Source organism: Entelurus aequoreus, linkage group LG04 (assembly GCF_033978785.1).
Source record: "Entelurus aequoreus isolate RoL-2023_Sb linkage group LG04, RoL_Eaeq_v1.1, whole genome shotgun sequence".
Taxonomy (NCBI): Eukaryota; Metazoa; Chordata; class Actinopteri; order Syngnathiformes; family Syngnathidae; genus Entelurus; species Entelurus aequoreus.
This window is the reverse complement of record NC_084734.1, coordinates 34,651,542-34,674,078: the sequence shown is the minus strand read 5'-3', so window position 1 is coordinate 34,674,078 and position 22,537 is coordinate 34,651,542. Positions and strand designations below refer to the sequence as shown.

Here is a 22,537-nt window from a genome sequence, read left to right as displayed (position 1 = left end):
TAAAATAAATGTCTACATAAGAGGACACTGACTGGTTCCCCAGGATATACAAAATAAGACTAATAGTGAAAGGAGAAGTCTGGCTCCTTATCCTTAGCTTTCTGGAATTGTGGCCCCCAAAACAATTTAGATGAATATCCCTGCTCTACTCGTTTGTTTCCTACTTTAGGGGACTTCTCTGCGGTGCAGAGGCCCTCCACGCCCATCAAGGACCTCGACGACCGAGCGAGCCGGAGTGGCGGGTCCAAATCGCGAGGCCGGAGCCGCAAGAACAACCCCTCCCCTCCCCCTGATAGTGACCTGGAGGTAACACACCAGGAATAAAACCGAGTAAAAGCACTTAGCAGTGCTTTATATGGTCGCCATTTCCTTTTATGGAGAGGACCACTGATGTCTTTTATGTCTTTGCAGAGGGTTTTTGTGTGGGATCTGGATGAGACCATCATTGTCTTCCATTCTTTGCTCACAGGCTCTTACGCACAGAAATATGGCAAGGTGAGTCATTATGTTAATCATACTTTGTCATCACGTCAAAAACAACAAGCAATACAAACAAGACTAGCTTCTAAGACGTTTTAGGGGTTTTGTTGCACTATATGAAAATGCTAGCTCTCACCTGTGAAAAAACTGCAATTCATGCAAAATATTCAGTAGATCTTCGCTTGGTCACATGATTTATTTTCTCTGCTCTAAATCATCAATAATTTGATTTTTTTTAAAGGTAACCTCAGTAGAAAGTAGGGATGATGTTTGATAAGGAATTATCGAGTTCGAGCCTATTATCGAATCCTCTTATCGAACCGATTCCTTATCGATTCTCTTATCGAGTCCAGATTGGTTGTTGTATATGGAAAAAAACACACAATATTTGGTTTAACAAAAGCTCACTTTTATTATATAATAAAAAAATAAAATCTAATAAATAAATAAATATTGACTGTTACCCACCTAAAAAAATAAAATAAAATAAATAAATATTGACTGTTGTTACCCAAAGTATATTAAGTGGGATTTTTCAGAGAAACAAATATATACAGTAACACAAAAACAACCTGTCTCTGTGATCACTATAGGTGTATAAATAATAATATAGTGTTAAATAAAATCAGTCCCTTGGGCACAAAACTGAAAATAATACAGCTCTCCAAAAAGTGCACTTCTGCTGCTATTTGACATAACTGTTTGTTATGATGCTTTGACATTTTTGCACTTTATTTCTTTATTGAAAGAAAATTCTATGAAGAGAAAAGTTCTTTGCAAATGTGGTTACAATGCTAAAAAAATGAAAAGTTAAAGCTAAAAAAAGAAATACACTTTATTGAGTTAACATTATTTCTTTATAGGGGGAAAAATGTTATGAGCTTGAGAATATAACAACTACACTACCCAGCATGCAACGGGAGTTACGAACATGCGCGGTAGCCCCGAAAAGTGTTGCATGTTGCCACGCTGTGAAAGTAAACGTCAAGAACTCAGCCAACACGCCTCGTCTGCATTATTTATAATTAGACAGACAACACATCTACAGTGTGATTTTGTTTTGTTTACAAGGAAAGAAAAACAAAAGTTAAAAAAGGGAGATATGTTGTATATATATGTATGTGCTGCGGTTGTTTTAAGAACGTTGCGACAGCTGCCGTAAAGGAGATGCGTTGCTAGCCTGGTTGCTATGTTTCCGGTTGGTCGTAAAAGTGTTCGTCATGTGTTTTACCCTGCTAAAATCTCTCAGTAAAGTTATTCGATGGATTATAGCTTTTGTTTTGAACTTTATTACACCTTGGAGCGCTTTCCCGTCCATTGTTTTCCTGCTTTCGCTATCTGCGCCTAATGACTGAGCTACGTGACGTCATTTCTTGTGATGTCCCACGGAGCATTTCTGGTCGGGACGGGATTCGAATAAGGAATCAACTATTTTCCTTTACTATAGTGGTCTCGATAACGGGTACCGGTTCTCAAAAAGGGATTCGAGTCCGAGGACTCGGTTCTTTTCTTATCAAACAACCGGGAAAACCGGTTTCGAGTATCATCCCTAGTAGAAAGTAGTTTAAAAATAAATATATACGTATGAGTCCAGCAGAGGGCGCTGTCTCACAAGGCAATGCACTCAGCATTTTCCAGCAAGTAGAAGCTATGACCAGACAGAATAGAATAGGCCTGTGGTGTCAAACATATGGCCCGCGGGCCAAATCAGGCCCACAAATGGGTTTTATCTGGCCCGCGCCCCACGAGATAAGTTTAAAGATAAGCAGATTTTTTTAATGAAAAAAACTGCTGTTGTATATGTGTCCATTGGATGTCACAATAGCAATTATGTTAGGCAAGCACACGGTTCATACCAGGGCCAAGCAAAAGGTACACAGTAAAGTGTGGCTGCGGCTCTTCTCCCTCGACCCAAACAAAACGTAAAACGGCAGGTTTTAAACACATTATTTGGCAACCTCACTGGCCCAAAATATCTCAAAAATGAGAAAAGTCAACACAGAATGTAACTCAACCCTCTTGTTCTATCTCCGTTTCTCATGGTTTGTTGAGTTAGCACAGAATTAATATGTGGACATGACAAATGAGGTTTTTGATACCTAGAAAAGTTTCCATCTATTTATTGTCTTTTTTGGCCAATCCAATATTAATCATGGCTTTGTAAATACACTGAGACGTGTTCTTTATTGTGTTTTTAAAGCTCCGCCATTTTTTTCCTCAGAATTTTCAACAAACTTGAAGTGTTTTGTCAAGAGGATTATTTGTGATTTGTACATTTTCAGAATGTGCTTGTTCTATTTCTGGCCAAAGTAAAACAAAGAAAACAATGAAGTTGTCTTTATTTTTAAGTTATCATGCGCGACCCCAAAAAAAGGGACTAACGGTAGGAAATGGATGGATGGATGCCATGATTTTACCAGTTCGGTCCACTTGGGAATATATTTTATTCTATGTGGCCCCCAAGCTAAAATTAGTTTGACACCACTGGTATAGGCTTTATTCAGGGAAATGTTGTGGTTGCAGTGCAGATGGACTGTTCCCGCCTTTAATGATGGGGTTACCTTCCAAAAATTACCCGCTTTAAGTGAAATCCGTGTAGTAGAAGTGTTTTCGATTTTTTTCCATTTACTGTGCATGTTTTTTCGTTTACATGTTGTTTTTTTAATGTTTTTTTCGTTTACAATACTGTACATTATGTTTTTTAATTCTTATATATGTTGTAAGGCTGTAAAACCCCTAACCACACATTTTATAAACTTTTCTCAGACAGGCATTATTAACATTTTCTCACGTCTCTCATTTAAACACTCTCAAAGTTCAAACTTTTGTGGATTTAAAAAAATAAGTACAGTACACTACTGTATTAAAGAATGAAACCAAAGAGCAAAACCTGTTTTTTAGGGCTGCAGGATTTTTTTACCTACAGGTTTTTTTTACCTACAGGTTTTATCATAAAAGCCGCACATAACCAGAGTCACATGATCTTTTTGAGCCTTAAATCCTGCGCTTTTTTATTAAAGTGTTTGTTTCCAAAATAAGCCTGTCTTATCCATATTAAAAACGTGTTCAGGATTATATCCCCCTTCCTCAGTGATGGCTTTAAATTTGCCTCTGTCGGTGCATAGCGTTTCGTCGCCATTTTGAGATTGACGGCAAACACAAAGCAATAAAGAGCCAAACTGATCGCATCAAACACTTTTGTAAATTAGGCAAGCTGAACGCAGTCTGTACTATACAGGACACATGGCATGAAGAAGATTGATTGACAGAGGTCTACAGTCCCTTAGTGAATCAGGACGCAGAACACAATGCGCATTCATACGCTGTAAAAAAAACAAAAAAACAGCATGTGACACTGTAAAAAAATACACACAAAAAAAATCTGTGTAACAGCTAGGCCGTGTAAAGTGAACGTGTTGTAGCGAGGGAAGAGCAAGTCCCCAAAAAAAGGTAAAACACATGAAAACAAGGACATAAATGCTTTGTAAGTAGTAAATACAACACTGTACACAGCAGTGCTTCTCATGTATTTTCTGTTACGCCCCCCCTTTTGGAAGAAGAAAATATTTTGCGCCCCTGCACTCTCCACCGTGACTATAAATAGTATAATTTGTCTATAAAATTGTTGTAACTATACCTCTGCATAACATTGTAAGTTTATTAACATTAAAGGAAACAACACGCAGGTCTTTCCTCGTCTCCACCGAAGCCAAGTACTACATACACTTCACATCATCATATTCTGGTACGGTAAAAAAACATGTTCCCCGAGGTCACACGCGCCCCCCTATTTGAGAAGGACTGGTATACAGTATGCATGTGTTTAATAATGAGCAATATTACAAGGTCAAAAATAGGCTTAGTGGATGTATACATTACATACCCTGTTGTATCAGAGTGTACCTAATATTGTGGCACTGCAGGTGGTTTTTTTTGGAGAAACAAAGCAGAGTACCAAAAGGACAACGAGACAAGTTGAGTCTTGGCTACAGACTTGTAAACAAACAGAGCCGTCACATGATGTCATCACTACAACGTCCTCATGATAAAAGTCCACTTATCGTCTCCCGCTAAGCGCTGGCCAACAATTTGCACGAAACCGCATGGATATATTTGCCTTAAAATAAAAGCGTTATCTCCCCCCGCCCACCCATCGTATGAGATATAGCGGCAGCTGTGTCTGTTCACACCTCTCCCAAAATAGTGTTTACACTATTGGCATAGCAACCGCAGGACCCCGAGTAGCCTCTCTCACACTGACCACAGCGATGAATTGGCTCAGAATATTGTTTGTCTTTTTATGAGGATAAATAGAGAAGACCCTAATTCTCTCTATCTCACACACACACACGCGCACACACACACACACACACACACACACACACACACACACACAATCTCTGTTCATAATCCTAAAAAGTTCAGACTCTTTCAGTAATTATATAAGACAGTTGAGAGATATCACATTCCCAAAATGCTGATTGAAACATCACAACATGTCATAGAAATTCTGAAATACTCTGGAAATGTCCCCCCTAGTGGTTGTGTCGGGTAATAAAAGCATCCTACAAAATTGCATAAAATCCGCATTGAAATGAGTGTGGAATGTTCCGGCGTGGTGGGACTCCCTGATCCATAGACACTAATCTTGGCAGGTCTTATGACGGCAACAGTTTGACCCGAGAACAGATTATTAATAGATGAGTTCAAAGTAAAAAAAAAAAAAACTGCTGTAGTGGTTAATTGTAGAATCGGATCAATATTTGCAGGGAAAACTTATATAGCTCAAAAGTTGCCACCGTCCTATAGGCAGAACACACCCTGCGATCTGTGGGGGGGGCCCATTTTGTGTGAAGAAGCACATATAAAATGTCAATTAATGAATGACATAGTATAACATTTTACCGCCAACATATTGTCATATTCTAACTAGTAAGTAATTACATCATAGCCCTTGTTTTGCAGACAGAGGTACTGGGTTCAAATCCTGCTAGTAGTTTAGGAAGGTTTATAAATGTACAGTACAGGCCAAAAGTTTGGACACACCTTCTCCTCATTCAATGTGTTTTCTTTATTTTCATGACTATATACTATAATACTACTATAATAACTGAAAACATGTTTTATATTCTAGTTTCTTCAAAATAGCCACCCTTTGCTCTGATTACTTTTTCGCACACTCTTGGCATTCTCTCGACGAGCTTCAAGAGGTAGTCCCCTGAAATGTTTTTCACTTCACAGGTGTGCTTGAAGCTCATCGAGAGAATGCTAAGAGTGTGCAAAACAGTAATCAGAGCAAAGGGTGGCTATTTTGAAGAAACTAGAATATAAAACATGTTTTCAGTTATTTTACCTTTTTTTGTTAAGTACATAACTCCACATGTGTTCATTCATAGTTTTGATGCCTTCAGTGACAATCTACAATGTAAATAGTCATGAAAATAAAGAAAATGCATTGAATGAGGAAAAGGTGTGTCCAAACTTTTGGCCTGTACTGTATATATTTGTGTCATTTTGCACGGAAAAAAATATTGAACGATTTATTTCCCTTGAATTTGTACAAAACATGCATCAAATTCAATTCATGTTTGATTTATTAAAGTATAAACATTGTGTCACATAAATGTAAAAAATATTTTGTAATTGTGATTAATACAATTGACTACCATTATGTGATATCCACCATAGAATGCTTTTTCTTTGGCTTTGTGGTTTATTGTATGTAATAACTGACTTTTATACATGTATGACAAGTTGACAATGTTAAATGTAACTTGCAGCTTTCACGACACATTTTTATTACCATTATTTCCTAAAGAAACAAACATTTTCTAAATGGGAATCAGCATTCATGGAGCAGATTGGAAACTACAATATCAAAACCATTTAAAAGTTCCTTAGGATTAAATGTCTGCATTGTGCTGCTTTTTGCATAATCACAAACAAATAAAACAAGACCTAAATTTATGTTTTTGACGCACACAAGTTGTCAGTGTGGGGACTCAAAGGGGATGTCACTTTCTCACTTGGGAATGCCCACTCCTCCTATGCGTGTGTGTGTGTGCGTGTGTGCCTCTCTCACCCACTTCCACTCTGCTGTATTTTGGCTGCCTTCTATTCTGGTGCAGCGACAGCGTCAGCGAATGGCTCGGCAAGCTGTCGACCCTCGCTGACCTATCGTACATGATGGTTTTTGCAGCTGAGCCTGAACACACACACGCGCGCACACACACTCACACACAGACACACACTCAGGCCAAAAGAACACACACACTCACACACACACACTCAGGCCAAAAGGAATGTTGATGGGAGAGAACAAGTGCAAGCCCTGTCAGCATGTGCGGTGATGAGTGTCTCTCTAAATCATCTTTTGATGGTGGTGGTCTTTGTGCTCGCCCAGGACCCCCCCATGGCCGTCACGCTGGGTCTGAGGATGGAGGAGATGATCTTCAACTTAGCCGACTCGCACTTATTCTTTAACGATTTGGAGGTGAGGTACACTTTTTAGCGGCCTTCTTTTCCAACGCCTCTACTGCCATCTAGTGGAGCAACGTGGTGTTACAGCGCTGTGGTTGATGACGTCATTGTATGTTTACAGGAGTGTGATCAGGTACATATTGATGACGTATCATCAGACGACAACGGCCAGGACTTAAGGTGACAACTAACTACAATTTAATATGTGACAATTTAATTTAAAAGAATGTATTTTATTGCTATAATTTTGTAAACAGCACCGACTCAGTTCAATATTTGTTGTTGTGCCGGCAGAGCAGATCTTGCAAATAAAACATGTCATTGTTATGATCGACAGTACTTACAGTTTTGCAACTGATGGCTTCCATGCAGCTGCGACCAGCGCCAACCTGTGCCTCGCTACTGGCGTCCGCGGCGGCGTGGACTGGATGAGGAAGCTGGCCTTCCGCTACAGACGGGTCAAAGAGTTGTATAGCACGTACAAAAACAATGTAGGGGGTAAGCCAATCGGACAGAGGGAGGGTTCAGCTTTTAGCGCACACTCACTGACCACAACATTAGAAACACCTGCACGCCAACATCATCAGACAGGAATCCTTTTTTTCCTTTCAGCTGTCATGTTGTACATAGAATATTGATATCATATTCTCTATCTGGGTCTTACCTCTCCATGTTGTCCTCCAGGTCTGCTGGGTCCCGCAAAGAGGGACGCTTGGCTGCAGCTCCGAGCCGAAGTCGAGGCTCTCACCGACTCCTGGCTTACTCACGCCCTCAAGTCACTGTCCATCATCAGCTCCAGGTGCCCCTGTCATGCATGAATTATGGTCATTTTCAATGTGTACATGTGATGCCACATCCGCAAAATATTGTTACCTAATAATAACATTTCAACTGAAATAATTTGCAGCCTAAAAGTTACAGACTTAAGTGCTTTCCAAAAACAAACACATGACTTACATATTGATAGTGGTGTGCCGTCAGGGCCAGCAAGGCCTTCTCTGCTGGCCCAACATAACCAGAAATCATGATCATAATTCAAGATACAATTATTTTTTTATTTACTCTACCTAAATATCTAAAAGTATTCATAGTCTCTTCATGTCATATTATGCTCCTTCCAGTATTGTTGTTTTTAGTTTTAGTTTGTATCCAATCAGAATTCAGCTAGCTTATGTTGCCATGCTGTACCAAATCTGTCCGGGGCCTTCAGAATCAACAATGCGGGTGTCCGTACACTGTAAGTGAACGGGGATATAGAGTTGATACACAATTGTGATAGCCAGTCAGATCACGAGTTGTTGTCAGTAAGGCTTTCCAGATGGCCTCACGTTGAACGTGACGTTTACACATCCTGTGATTGGATACTCATCGGGACCGTTAGCGGATGAATTTGAGAACACAGAGTTAAGAGACAGTTGCGATAGCCAATCAGATCACAAGTTGTTGACAGTAGCCTATCTAAGTAGCCTGATGTTCACGAGACTGTGGTTGGATACTCACTTGTCATTCCAAAGTGAGTATCCATTCACAAGTTTCAATTTAGCAGGAAGCAGGAAGTGTTGCGCCGTAGCCATAACAAAATAGCAGAGAAGGAGAACAAAATGTGGATTAAGTGGCAGATATATATTTGCAAGGCCATTTTCAAGAAGGATATTTAAAGAGAAACTACATCTTGTGAGACGATGTCGGCCAACCCCGGAAGCTAGCTCGGCTGTTCTGGCGATGAAATGGGGACATGCTCGCCATTTCCACTCGAATAAGCCGTTGAAAAGGTTCTATAAATTGTGAGTTGAAATATATATATTTTTTTACTTTTAATGTTTTTTGCAATTTAAATTTTGACAGTACCACATAAGATATGTTTTAATTGCTGATGCGGGTTACTTGATTTTTAAATGCGCCAGAAAAAAAACGGTTTTGTACACTGTTGATGTGATCAATGCTCAGTAGTGCGTAAATGTGTTCCTATATAGCAGACCTGGGCATTCTGCGGCCCGCGGGCCGCATCCGGCCCTTTGTGCGTCCCTGTCCGGCCCGCGTGAGGCCAATTATAAATTACAAAATAAATTTAAAAAAGTATCTATGTCGAGTGTGCAATACAACGGTGCTGCTTTTGTTTTGAAAATCGTTATTTGTATTACTTCCGTGTGGACGTATGCGTGATTGTGAGTGAATATGAACAACTGCAATTACAAAATAAAGTTGAAAAAACATCTATGTCCTGCGCGCAATACAACTGTGCTGCTTTTATTTTGAAAAGTATTATTTATGGGCGTGTGTCCGTGTGTAACCTGCGAGTGAAGGTGCACATGCAGCGACAAGTGATGCACGGTTTACACCCGAGACGCCAAAAAGAGAAAAGTTGATGAGGAATGCCGTGTTTTCAACAACACATGAACTGCCAAGCAACGTCCCCTCACCTAAGGTGCGTGCCTGCGCAATTGCGCACTGCTCAAGCGTCCGCTGCGCGCAGCAAGTATATATGCCGCGCACCAAATCCCATCTGAATTCTAAACAAAATAAACATATTTATTCTATGGAATTTTGCAATGCAACTTTGAGTGACAGTGACAACAAGCGGCCCTAATGGTGTTCGTCAACACCGTTCAATTGAACACCGTTCAATTATTGTAACGTCTATCGAGATGCTTCGAGGACAGGAATTATATCGATCACTTTATTGAACAAAACTGTTTATATTCGGACATAACCACACCAAAAACATGAGTAAAACAATTCTATCTCGAAAAACTAGTCATTTTCTGCCGTACAAACCAGGCCAAAACCAACTTGTCATCTGTCACCAACACGCATAGCACTAAACCACTGGTGCGTTTAAGGCCACACAAAAAGTCGGACAACTCAAACACCACACAAAGTTACACTATGACTCCTCAGTCATATGTGTGCTTATTTTACTGTCATTTATTATTAATGTTAATTTATATATATTAGTCATGGAATGCTGTTACACACACTATGTTGAAGTATTACTATTATTATTATTATTATTATTTATCTTACGGTATATATAAAAAATAATATTGAGCAAAATGTAATTGAAATATTGTCGATGTGGCCCTCCAGCAGTGCTCGGGTAGCTCATGCGGCCCCCGGTAAAAATTAATTGCCCACCCCTGCTATATAGTATTTCTCCAGCAGTGGTCATGTGGGGACATAAATGATGGTATTTTGAGAGGCAATCATTGAAGTCGGACATCACTGAAGGCCTGGGTGGGAAACGCACGGCCCGGCACTGACTATACATGGTGGTCATATTACAGCCTGCAATGCATGATGTCCAATTTAGTGGACACATGAGTAATCACAATTTCCTCAATAAAAAACAACAACAATTGCTGTCCACTGTAGTAACAAGGGCTGGCCCCTGTAGTAACAAGGGCTGTCCACTGTAGTAACAAGGGCTGTCCCCTGTAGTAACAAGGGCTGTCCCCTGTAGTAACAAGGGCTGTCCACTGTAGTAACAAGGGCTGTCCCCTGTAGTAACAAGGGCTGTCCACTGTAGTAACAAGGGCTGTCCCTTGTAGTAACAAGGGCTGTCCCCTGTAGTAACAAGGGCTGTCCCCTGTAGTAACAAGGGCTGTCCCCTGTAGTAACAAGGGCTGTCCACTGTAGTAACAAGCGTTGTCCCCTGTAGTAACAAAAGTAGTCCCCTGTAGTAACAAGGGCTGTCCCCTGTAGTAACAAGGGCTGTCCACTGTAGTAACAAGGGCTGGCCCCTGTAGTAACAAGGGCTGTCCCCTGCAGTAACAAAAGTAGTCCCCTGTAGTAACAAGGGCTGTCCCCTGTAGTAACAAGGGCTGTCCCCTGTATTAACAAGGGCTGTCCCCTGTAGTAACAAGGGCTGTCCCCTGTAGTAACAAGGGCTGTCCACTGTAGTAACAAGGGCTGTCCCCTGTAGTAACAAGGGCTGTCCACTGTAGTAACAAGGGCTGTCCCTTGTAGTAACAAGGGCTGTCCCCTGTAGTAACAAGGGTTGTCCCCTGTAGTAACAAGGGCTGTCCCCTGTAGTAACAAGGGCTGTCCCCTGTAGTAACAAGGGCTGTCCACTGTAGTAACAAGCGTTGTCCCCTGTAGTAACAAAAGTAGTCCCCTGTAGTAACAAGGGCTGTCCCCTGTAGTAACAAGGGCTGTCCACTGTAGTAACAAGGGCTGGCCCCTGTAGTAACAAGGGCTGTCCCCTGTAGTAACAAAAGTAGTCCCCTGTAGTAACAAGGGCTGTCCCCTGTATTAACAAGGGCTGTCCCCTGTAGTAACAAGGGCTGTCCCCTGTAGTAACAAGGGCTGTCCACTGTAGTAACAAGGGCTGTCCCCTGTAGTAACAAGGGCTGTCCCCTGTAGTAACAAGGGCTGTCCCCTGTAGTAACAAGGGCTGTCCACTATAGTAACAAGGGCTGTCCCCTGTAGTAACAAGGGTTGTCCCCTGTAGTAACAAGGGCTGTCCCCTGTAGTAACAAGGGCTGTCCCCTGTAGTAACAAGGGCTGTCCCCTGTAGTAACAAGGGCTGTCCACTATAGTAACAAGGGCTGTCCACTATAGTAACAAGGGCTGTCCCCTGTAGTAACAAGGGTTGTCCCCTGTAGTAACAAGAGTAGTCCACTGTAGTAACAAGGGCTGTCCACTGTAGTAACAAAGGTTGTCCCCTGTAGTAACAAGGGCTGTCCCCTGTAGTAACAAGGGCTGTCCACTGTAGTAACAAGGGCTGTCCACTGTAGTAACAAGGGCTGTCCCTTATAGTAACAAGGGCTGTCCCCTGTAGTAACAAGGGTTGTCCCCTGTAGTAACAAGGGTTGTCCACTGTAGTAACAAGGGCTGTCCACTATAGTAACAAGGGCTGTCCCCTGTAGTAACAAGGGCTGTCCACTATAGTAACAAGGGCTGTCCCCTGTAGTAACAAGGGCTGTCCACTGTAGTAACAAGGCCTGTCCCCTGTAGTAACAAGGGCTGTCCCTTATAGTAACAAGGGCTGTCCCCTGTAGTAACAAGGGTTGTCCCCTGTAGTAACAAGGGCTGTCCCCTGTAGTAACAAGGGCTGTCCACTGTAGTAACAAGGGCTGTCCCCTGTAGTAACAAGGGCTGTCCACTGTAGTAACAAGGGCTGTCCCCTGTAGTAACAAGGGCTGTCCCCTGTAGTAACAAGGGTTGTCCCCTGTAGTAACAAGGGCTGTCCACTGTAGTAACAAGGGTTGTCCCCTGTAGTAACAAGGGCTGTCCCCTGTAGTAACAAGGGTTGTCCCCTGTAGTAACAAGGGCTGTCCCCTGTAGTAACAAGGGCTGTCCACTGTAGTAACAAGGGCTGTCCCCTGTAGTAACAAGGGCTGTCCCCTGTAGTAACAAGGGCTGTCCCCTGTAGTAACAAGGGCTGTCCACTGTAGTAACAAGGGCTGTCCCCTGTAGTAACAAGGGCTGTCCACTGTAGTAACAAGGGCTGTCCCTTGTAGTAACAAGGGCTGTCCCCTGTAGTAACAAGGGCTGTCCCCTGTAGTAACAAGGGCTGTCCCCTGTAGTAACAAGGGCTGTCCACTGTAGTAACAAGCGTTGTCCCCTGTAGTAACAAAAGTAGTCCCCTGTAGTAACAAGGGCTGTCCCCTGTAGTAACAAGGGCTGTCCACTGTAGTAACAAGGGCTGGCCCCTGTAGTAACAAGGGCTGTCCCCTGCAGTAACAAAAGTAGTCCCCTGTAGTAACAAGGGCTGTCCCCTGTAGTAACAAGGGCTGTCCCCTGTATTAACAAGGGCTGTCCCCTGTAGTAACAAGGGCTGTCCCCTGTAGTAACAAGGGCTGTCCACTGTAGTAACAAGGGCTGTCCCCTGTAGTAACAAGGGCTGTCCACTGTAGTAACAAGGGCTGTCCCTTGTAGTAACAAGGGCTGTCCCCTGTAGTAACAAGGGTTGTCCCCTGTAGTAACAAGGGCTGTCCCCTGTAGTAACAAGGGCTGTCCCCTGTAGTAACAAGGGCTGTCCACTGTAGTAACAAGCGTTGTCCCCTGTAGTAACAAAAGTAGTCCCCTGTAGTAACAAGGGCTGTCCCCTGTAGTAACAAGGGCTGTCCACTGTAGTAACAAGGGCTGGCCCCTGTAGTAACAAGGGCTGTCCCCTGTAGTAACAAAAGTAGTCCCCTGTAGTAACAAGGGCTGTCCCCTGTAGTAACAAGGGCTGTCCCCTGTATTAACAAGGGCTGTCCCCTGTAGTAACAAGGGCTGTCCCCTGTAGTAACAAGGGCTGTCCACTGTAGTAACAAGGGCTGTCCCCTGTAGTAACAAGGGTTGTCCCCTGTAGTAACAAGGGCTGTCCCCTGTAGTAACAAGGGCTGTCCCCTGTAGTAACAAGGGCTGTCCACTATAGTAACAAGGGCTGTCCCCTGTAGTAACAAGGGTTGTCCCCTGTAGTAACAAGGGCTGTCCCCTGTAGTAACAAGGGCTGTCCCCTGTAGTAACAAGGGCTGTCCCCTGTAGTAACAAGGGCTGTCCACTATAGTAACAAGGGCTGTCCACTATAGTAACAAGGGCTGTCCCCTGTAGTAACAAGGGTTGTCCCCTGTAGTAACAAGGGCTGTCCACTGTAGTAACAAGGGCTGTCCCCTGTAGTAACAAGGGCTGTCCACTGTAGTAACAAGGGCTGTCCCCTGTAGTAATAAGGGCTGTCCACTGTAGTAACAAGGGCTGTCCCCTGTAGTAACAAGGGCTGTCCCCTGTAGTAACAAGGGCTGTCCACTGTAGTAACAAGGGCTGTCCACTGTAGTAACAAGGGCTGTCCCTTATAGTAACAAGGGCTGTCCCCTGTAGTAACAAGGGTTGTCCCCTGTAGTAACAAGGGCTGTCCACTGTAGTAACAAGGGCTGTCCACTATAGTAACAAGGGCTGTCCCCTGTAGTAACAAGGGCTGTCCACTATAGTAACAAGGGCTGTCCCCTGTAGTAACAAGGGCTGTCCACTGTAGTAACAAGGCCTGTCCCCTGTAGTAACAAGGGCTGTCCCTTATAGTAACAAGGGCTGTCCCCTGTAGTAACAAGGGTTGTCCCCTGTAGTAACAAGGGCTGTCCCCTGTAGTAACAAGGGCTGTCCACTGTAGTAACAAGGGCTGTCCCCTGTAGTAACAAGGGCTGTCCACTGTAGTAACAAGGGCTGTCCCCTGTAGTAACAAGGGCTGTCCCCTGTAGTAACAAGGGTTGTCCCCTGTAGTAACAAGGGCTGTCCACTGTAGTAACAAGGGCTGTCCCCTGTAGTAACAAGGGCTGTCCCCTGTAGTAACAAGGGTTGTCCCCTGTAGTAACAAGGGCTGTCCCCTGTAGTAACAAGGGCTGTCCACTGTAGTAACAAGGGCTGTCCACTGTAGTAACAAGGGCTGTCCACTATAGTAACAAGGGTTGTCCCCTGTAGTAACAAGGGCTGTCCACTATAGTAACAAGGGCTGTCCCCTGTAGTAACAAGGGTTGTCCCCTGTAGTAACAAGGGCTGTCCACTGTAGTAACAAGGGCTGTCCCCTGTAGTAACAAGGGCTGTCCCCTGTAGTAACAAGGGTTGTCCCCTGTAGTAACAAGGGCTGTCCACTGTAGTAACAAGGGTTGTCCCCTGTAGTAACAAGGGCTGTCCCCTGTAGTAACAAGGGTTGTCCCCTGTAGTAACAAGGGCTGTCCCCTGTAGTAACAAGGGCTGTCCACTGTAGTAACAAGGGCTGTCCCCTGTAGTAACAAGGGCTGTCCCCTGTAGTAACAAGGGCTGTCCCCTGTAGTAACAAGGGCTGTCCACTGTAGTAACAAGGGCTGTCCCCTGTAGTAACAAGGGCTGTCCACTGTAGTAACAAGGGCTGTCCCTTGTAGTAACAAGGGCTGTCCCCTGTAGTAACAAGGGCTGTCCCCTGTAGTAACAAGGGCTGTCCCCTGTAGTAACAAGGGCTGTCCACTGTAGTAACAAGCGTTGTCCCCTGTAGTAACAAAAGTAGTCCCCTGTAGTAACAAGGGCTGTCCCCTGTAGTAACAAGGGCTGTCCCCTGTAGTAACAAGGGCTGTCCCCTGTAGTAACAAGGGCTGTCCCCTGTAGTAACAAGGGCTGTCCACTATAGTAACAAGGGCTGTCCACTATAGTAACAAGGGCTGTCCCCTGTAGTAACAAGGGTTGTCCCCTGTAGTAACAAGGGCTGTCCACTGTAGTAACAAGGGCTGTCCCCTGTAGTAACAAGGGCTGTCCACTGTAGTAACAAGGGCTGTCCCCTGTAGTAATAAGGGCTGTCCACTGTAGTAACAAGGGCTGTCCCCTGTAGTAACAAGGGCTGTCCCCTGTAGTAACAAGGGCTGTCCACTGTAGTAACAAGGGCTGTCCACTGTAGTAACAAGGGCTGTCCCTTATAGTAACAAGGGCTGTCCCCTGTAGTAACAAGGGTTGTCCCCTGTAGTAACAAGGGCTGTCCACTGTAGTAACAAGGGCTGTCCACTATAGTAACAAGGGCTGTCCCCTGTAGTAACAAGGGCTGTCCACTATAGTAACAAGGGCTGTCCCCTGTAGTAACAAGGGCTGTCCACTGTAGTAACAAGGCCTGTCCCCTGTAGTAACAAGGGCTGTCCCTTATAGTAACAAGGGCTGTCCCCTGTAGTAACAAGGGTTGTCCCCTGTAGTAACAAGGGCTGTCCCCTGTAGTAACAAGGGCTGTCCACTGTAGTAACAAGGGCTGTCCCCTGTAGTAACAAGGGCTGTCCACTGTAGTAACAAGGGCTGTCCCCTGTAGTAACAAGGGCTGTCCCCTGTAGTAACAAGGGTTGTCCCCTGTAGTAACAAGGGCTGTCCACTGTAGTAACAAGGGCTGTCCCCTGTAGTAACAAGGGCTGTCCCCTGTAGTAACAAGGGTTGTCCCCTGTAGTAACAAGGGCTGTCCCCTGTAGTAACAAGGGCTGTCCACTGTAGTAACAAGGGCTGTCCACTGTAGTAACAAGGGCTGTCCACTATAGTAACAAGGGTTGTCCCCTGTAGTAACAAGGGCTGTCCACTATAGTAACAAGGGCTGTCCCCTGTAGTAACAAGGGTTGTCCCCTGTAGTAACAAGAGTAGTCCACTGTAGTAACAAGGGCTGTCCACTGTAGTAACAAGGGCTGTCCCCTGTAGTAACAAGGGCTGTCCACTGTAGTAACAAGCGTTGTCCCCTGTAGTAACAAAAGTAGTCCCCTGTAGTAACAAGGGCTGTCCCCTGTAGTAACAAGGGCTGTCCACTGTAGTAACAAGGGCTGGCCCCTGTAGTAACAAGGGCTGTCCCCTGTAGTAACAAAAGTAGTCCCCTGTAGTAACAAGGGCTGTCCCCTGTAGTAACAAGGGCTGTCCCCTGTATTAACAAGGGCTGTGCCCTGTAGTAACAAGGGCTGTCCCCTGTAGTAACAAGGGCTGTCCCCTGTAGTAACAAGGGCTGTCCCCTGTAGTAACAAGGGTTGTCCCCTGTAGTAACAAGGGCTGTCCCCTGTAGTAACAAGGGCTGTCCCCTGTAGTAACAAGGGCTGTCCACTATAGTAACAAGGGCTGTCCCCTGTAGTAACAAGGGTTGTCCCCTGTAGTAACAAGGGCTGTCCACTGTAGTAACAAGGGCTGTCCCCTGTAGTAACAAGGGCTGTCCCCTGTAGTAACAAGGGCTGTCCCCTGTAGTAACAAGGGCTGTCCCCTGTAGTAACAAGGGCTGTCCACTATAGTAACAAGGGCTGTCCCCTGTAGTAACAAGGGTTGTCCTCTGTAGTAACATGGGCTGTCCACTATAGTAACAAGGGCTGTCCCCTGTAGTAACAAGGGTTGTCCCCTGTAGTAACAAGAGTAGTCCACTGTAGTAACAAGGGCTGTCCACTGTAGTAACAAAGGTTGTCCCCTGTAGTAACAAGGGCTGTCCACTGTAGTAACAAGGGCTGTCCACTGTAGTAACAAGGGCTGTCCCTTATAGTAACAAGGGCTGTCCCCTGTAGTAACAAGGGTTGTCCCCTGTAGTAACAAGGGTTGTCCCCTGTAGTAACAAGGGCTGTCCACTATAGTAACAAGGGCTGTCCCCTGTAGTAACAAGGGCTGTCCACTGTAGTAACAAGGGCTGTCCCCTGTAGTAACAAGGGCTGTCCCTTATAGTAACAAGGGTTGTCCCCTGTAGTAACAAGGGTTGTCCCCTGTAGTAACAAGGGCTGTCCACTGTAGTAACAAGGGCTGTCCACTATAGTAACAAGGGCTGTCCCCTGTAGTAACAAGGGCTGTCCACTGTAGTAACAAGGGCTGTCCCCTGTAGTAACAAGGGCTGTCCACTGTAGTAACAAGGGCTGTCCCCTGTAGTAACAAGGGCTGTCCCCTGTAGTAACAAGGGTTGTCCCCTGTAGTAACAAGGGCTGTCCACTGTAGTAACAAGGGCTGTCCCCTGTAGTAACAAGGGCTGTCCCCTGTAGTAACAAGGGTTGTCCCCTGTAGTAACAAGGGCTGTCCCCTGTAGTAACAAGGGCTGTCCACTGTAGTAACAAGGGCTGTCCACTGTAGTAACAAGGGCTGTCCACTATAGTAACAAGGGTTGTCCCCTGTAGTAACAAGGGCTGTCCACTATAGTAACAAGGGCTGTCCCCTGTAGTAACAAGGGTTGTCCCCTGTAGTAACAAGAGTAGTCCACTGTAGTAACAAGGGCTGTCCACTGTAGTAACAAGGGTTGTCCCCTGTAGTAACAAGGGCTGTCCCCTGTAGTAACAAGGGCTGCCCAATGTAGTAACAAGCGCTGTCCCCTGTAGTAACAAGCGCTGTCCACTGTAGTAACAAGGGCTGTCCACTATAGTAACAAGGGCTGTCCCCTGTAGTAACAAGGGTTGTTCCCTGTAGTAACAAGGGCTGTCCACTGTAGTAACAAGGGCTTTCCCTGTAGTAACAAGGGCTGTCCACTGTAGTAACAAGGGCTGTCCCCTGTAGTAACAAGGGCTGTCCACTGTAGTAACAAGGGCTGTCCCCTGTAGTAATAAGGGCTGTCCACTGTAGTAACAAGGGCTGTCCCCTGTAGTAACAAGGGCTGTCCCCTGTAGTAACAAGGGCTGTCCACTGTAGTAACAAGGGTTGTCCCCTGTAGAAACAAAAGTAGTCCCCTGTAGTAACAAGGGCTGTCCCCTGTAGTAACAAGGGCTGTCCCCTGTAGTAACAAGGGCTGTCCACTGTAGTAACAAGGGTTGTCCCCTGTAGAAACAAAAGTAGTCCCCTGTAGTAACAAGGGCTGTCCCCTGTAGTAACAAGGGCTATCCCCTGTAGTAACAAAAGTAGTCCCCTGTAGTAACAAGGGCTGTCCCCTGTATTAACAAGGGCTGTTCACTGTAGTAACAAGGGCTGTCCCCTGTAGTAACAAGGGCTGTCCACTGTAGTAACAAGGGCTGTCCCCTGTAGTAACAAGGGATGTCCCCTGTAGTAACAAGGGTTGTCCCCTGCAGTAACAAGGGCTGTCCCCTGTAGTAACAAGGGCTGTCCACTGTAGTAACAAGGGCTGTCCCCTGTAGTAACAAGGGCTGTCCACTATAGTAACAAGGGCTGTCCCCTGTAGTAACAAGGGTTGTCCCCTGTAGTAACAAGGGCTGTCCACTATAGTAACAAGGGCTGTCCCCTGTAGTAACAAGGGTTGTCCCCTGTAGTAACAAGAGTAGTCCACTGTAGTAACAAGGGCTGTCCCCTGTAGTAACAAGGGTTGTCCCCTGTAGTAACAAGAGTAGTCCACTGTAGTAACAAGGGCTGTCCACTGTAGTAACAAGGGTTGTCCCCTGTAGTAACAAGGGCTGTCCACTGTAGTAACAAGGGCTGTCCCCTGTAGTAACAAGGGCTGTCCCCTGTAGTAACAAGGGCTGTCCACTATAGTAACAAGGGCTGTCCCCTGTAGTAACAAGGGCTGTCCCCTGTAGTAACAAGGGCTGTCCACTGTAGTAACAAGGGCTGTCCCCTGTAGTAACAAGGGCTGTCCACTGTAGTAACAAGGGCTGTCCCCTGTAGTAACAAGGGCTGTCCACTGTAGTAACAAGGGCTGACCAATGTAGTAACAAGGGCTGTCCCCTGTAGTAACAAGGGCTGTCCACTGTAGTAACAAGGGCTGTCCACTGTAGTAACAATGGCTGTCCCCTGTAGTAACAAGGGCTGTCCCCTGTAGTAACAAGGGCTGTCCACTATAGTAACAAGGGCTGTCCCCTGTAGTAACAAGGGTTGTCCCCTGTAGTAACAAGAGTAGTCCACTGTAGTAACAAGGGCTGTCCACTGTAGTAACAAGGGTTGTCCACTGTAGTAACAAGGGTTGTACCTTGTAGTAACAAGGGCTGTCCCCTGTAGTAACAAGGGCTGTCCACTGTAGTAACAAGGGCTGTCCCCTGTAGTAACAAGGGCTGTCCACTGTAGTAACAAGGGCTGTCCACTGTAGTAACAATGGCTGTCCCCTGTAGTAACAAGGGCTGTCCCCTGTAGTAACAAGGGCTGTCCCCTGTAGTAACAAGGGCTGTCCACTGTAGTAACAAGGGCTGTCCCCTGTAGTAACAAGGGCTGTCCACTGTAGTAACAAGGGCTGACCAATGTAGTAACAAGGGCTGTCCCCTGTAGTAACAAGGGCTGTCCACTGTAGTAACAAGGGCTGTCCACTGTAGTAACAATGGCTGTCCCCTGTAGTAACAAGGGCTGTCCCCTGTAGTAACAAGGGCTGTCCACTATAGTAACAAGGGCTGTCCCCTGTAGTAACAAGGGTTGTCCCCTGTAGTAACAAGAGTAGTCCACTGTAGTAACAAGGGCTGTCCACTGTAGTAACAAGGGTTGTCCACTGTAGTAACAAGGGTTGTACCTTGTAGTAACAAGGGCTGTCCCCTGTAGTAACAAGGGCTGTCCACTGTAGTAACAAGGGCTGTCCCCTGTAGTAACAAGGGCTGTCCACTGTAGTAACAAGGGCTGTCCACTGTAGTAACAATGGCTGTCCCCTGTAGTAACAAGGGCTGTCCCCTGTAGTAACAAGGGCTGTCCCCTGTAGTAACAAGGGTTGTCCCCTGTAGTAACAAGGGCTGTCCCCTGTAGTAACAATGGCTGTCCCCTGTAGTAACAAGGGCTGTCCACTGTAGTAACAATGGCTGTCCCCTGTAGTAACAAGGGCTGTCCACTGTAGTAACAAGGGCTGTCCACTATAGTAACAAGGGCTGTCCCCTGTAGTAACAAGGGCTGTCCCCTGTAGTAACAAGGGCTGTCCCTTAGGGATGATACTCGAAACCGGTTTTCCCGGTTGTTCGATAAGAAAAGAACCGAGTCCTCGGACTCGAATCCCTTTTTGAGAACCGGTACCCGTTATCGAGACCACTATAGTAAAGAAAAAGAGTTGGTTCTTTATTCGAATCCCTCGGAACGAATCCTATCCCGACCAGAAATGCCCCTTGAGACATCACAAGAATTTACGTCACGTAGCTCAGTCATTAGGCGCAGATAGGGAAAGCAGGAAAAACAATGGAATAATAAAGTTCAAAACAAAAGGTATAATCCAAGGAATAACTTTACTGAGAGATTTAAACAGGGTACAAACACATGACGAACACTTTTACGACCAACCGGAAACAGCAACCAGGCTAGCAACGCACCTCCTTTACGGCAGCTGTCACAACGTTCTTAAAGCAACCGCAGCACATACATATATATACAACATATATGACATCTCCCTTTTTTAACTTTTGTTTTTCTTTCCTTGTAAACAAAACAAAATCACACTGTATATGTGTTGTCTGTCTAATTATAAATAATGCAGACGAGGCGTGTTGGCTGAGTTCTTGACGTTTACTTTCACAGGTGACGACATCCAACAACACTTTTCGGGGCTACCGCGCATGCTCGTCACTCCCGTTGCATGCTGGGTAGTGTAGTTGTTATATTCCCTAGCTCAGGGGTCGGCAACCCGCGGCTCCGGAGCCGCATGCGGCTCCTTGACCACTCTGATGCGGCTCAGCTACATACATGCCAACCCCCCCGATTTTCCCAGGAGATTTATGGATCTCAGTGTCTCTCATAGATTACTCCCAGGGAAAAAATAATCCTATTTACACTCTAATTACTAAATAAAGGGCGTGCCCTAATTGCACTGCAGTAATTGTCCTCTATAGCATTTACATACAGCGTGCCAGTCCAGCCACATGTTGCATGTTGTTATTACTTGCACACACAGGAGACAGCAAAGCATACTTACTCATCAGCCACACAGCTTACACTGACGGTAGCCGTCAAACAACTTTAACATTGTTACGTTACAAATATGCGCCACACTGGGAACCCACACCAAAAAAGAATGAAAAACACATTTCTGGAGAACATCCCACCGTAACACAACATAAACACAACACAACCATTACCCAGAATCCCATGCAGCCCTAACTCTTCCGGTCTACATTATACACCCCCGCTACCACCAAATCCCCCCACACATCAAACCCCCCCCCACCCCCCGCCCCCCCCCCCCCCCCCACCCCTCTCCGTGCGTTGGTTGAGCGGAAGAGTTAGGGCTGCATGGGATTCTGGGTATTGGTACCATCAGTGTAAGATGTGTGGCTGCTGAGTTAGTACGCCTTGCTGTCACTTACATGAGCAAGCTGAAATTTCATCTAAGTGTGGTTGAGCAGGTACACTGTTAGGGCAGACTGTAGAGGGCGCCAAATGCAGTGTCATCACGCTCTGATATTCGGGAGTCTCCCAGGAAAAATGAGAGGGTTGGCAAGTATGACGCTATCAAGCGCCATTCATTCAAAACTCGCGGGCTGCACTAGCATCAAATTTCCACATTAAAGTGCGTGCCGGTGCGTGTGTCGGAGACCCCTGGTTAACATAGCACAAAGCATTTAAGCTTTGTATGCAGTGTTTTTCATTTTAAATTTAAAAAAATTTTTTGTGGCTCCCATTACTTTCTTTAATTTGTGAAACTTGCCAAAATGGCTCTTTGAGTGGTAAAGGTTGCCGACCCCTGCCCTAGCTCATAACATCATATCTTTCCCCCTAAAAAGAAAGATTTTAACTCAATAAAGTGTATTTATTTTTAGCTTTAACTTTTAATTTTTTACCATTGTAACCACATTTGCAAACAACTTTTCTCTTCATAGAATTTTCTTTCAGTAAAGAAATAAAGTGCAAAAATGTCAAAGCATCATAACAAACAGTTATGTCAAATAGCAGCAGAAGTGCATTTTTGGAGAGCTGTATTATTTTCAGTTTTCTGCCCAAGGGACTGATTTTATTTAACACTATAGTATTATTTATACACCTATAGTGATCACAGAGACAGGTTGTTTTTGTGTTACTGTATATATTTGTTTTTCTGAAAAATCCCACTTAATACACTTTGGGTAACAACAGTCAATATTTATTTTTTTTATTTTATTTTTTAGCGGGGTAACAGTCAATATTTATTTATTTATTAGATTATTTTTTTTATATAATAAAAGTGAGCTTTTGTTAAACCAAATATTGTGTGTTTTTTTCCATATACAACAACCTATCTGGACTCGATAAGAGAATCGATAAGGAATCGCTTCGATAAGAGGATTCGATAATAGCCTCAAACTCGATAATTTCTTATCAAACATCATCCCTATGT

General features: G+C 44.8%; 1 protein-coding gene and 1 long non-coding RNA gene across 9 annotated transcripts in view; one reads left to right on the top strand and one right to left on the bottom strand.

The window, feature by feature from the left end:
- Positions 1-6,778, bottom strand: part of LOC133648521 (uncharacterized) — a 39,557-nt gene extending 32,779 nt beyond the window's left edge. Inside the window, exon 1 of the long non-coding RNA XR_009825881.1 lies at positions 6,563-6,778. This is a non-coding gene — a long non-coding RNA (uncharacterized LOC133648521). The remainder of the gene's footprint in view (positions 1-6,562) is intronic.
- eya4 (EYA transcriptional coactivator and phosphatase 4) overlaps positions 1-22,537 on the top strand; it is a 120,405-nt gene that overhangs the window by 93,517 nt on the left and 4,351 nt on the right. For all 8 annotated transcript variants that reach the window (XM_062044681.1, XM_062044686.1, XM_062044685.1 and 5 more), the window contains 6 exons: positions 170-306; positions 412-495; positions 6,884-6,973; positions 7,082-7,140; positions 7,298-7,458; positions 7,645-7,759. In XM_062044681.1, coding sequence (XP_061900665.1) covers positions 170-306; positions 412-495; positions 6,884-6,973; positions 7,082-7,140; positions 7,298-7,458; positions 7,645-7,759 — 646 coding nt within the window. The remainder of the gene's footprint in view (positions 1-169; positions 307-411; positions 496-6,883; positions 6,974-7,081; positions 7,141-7,297; positions 7,459-7,644; positions 7,760-22,537) is intronic.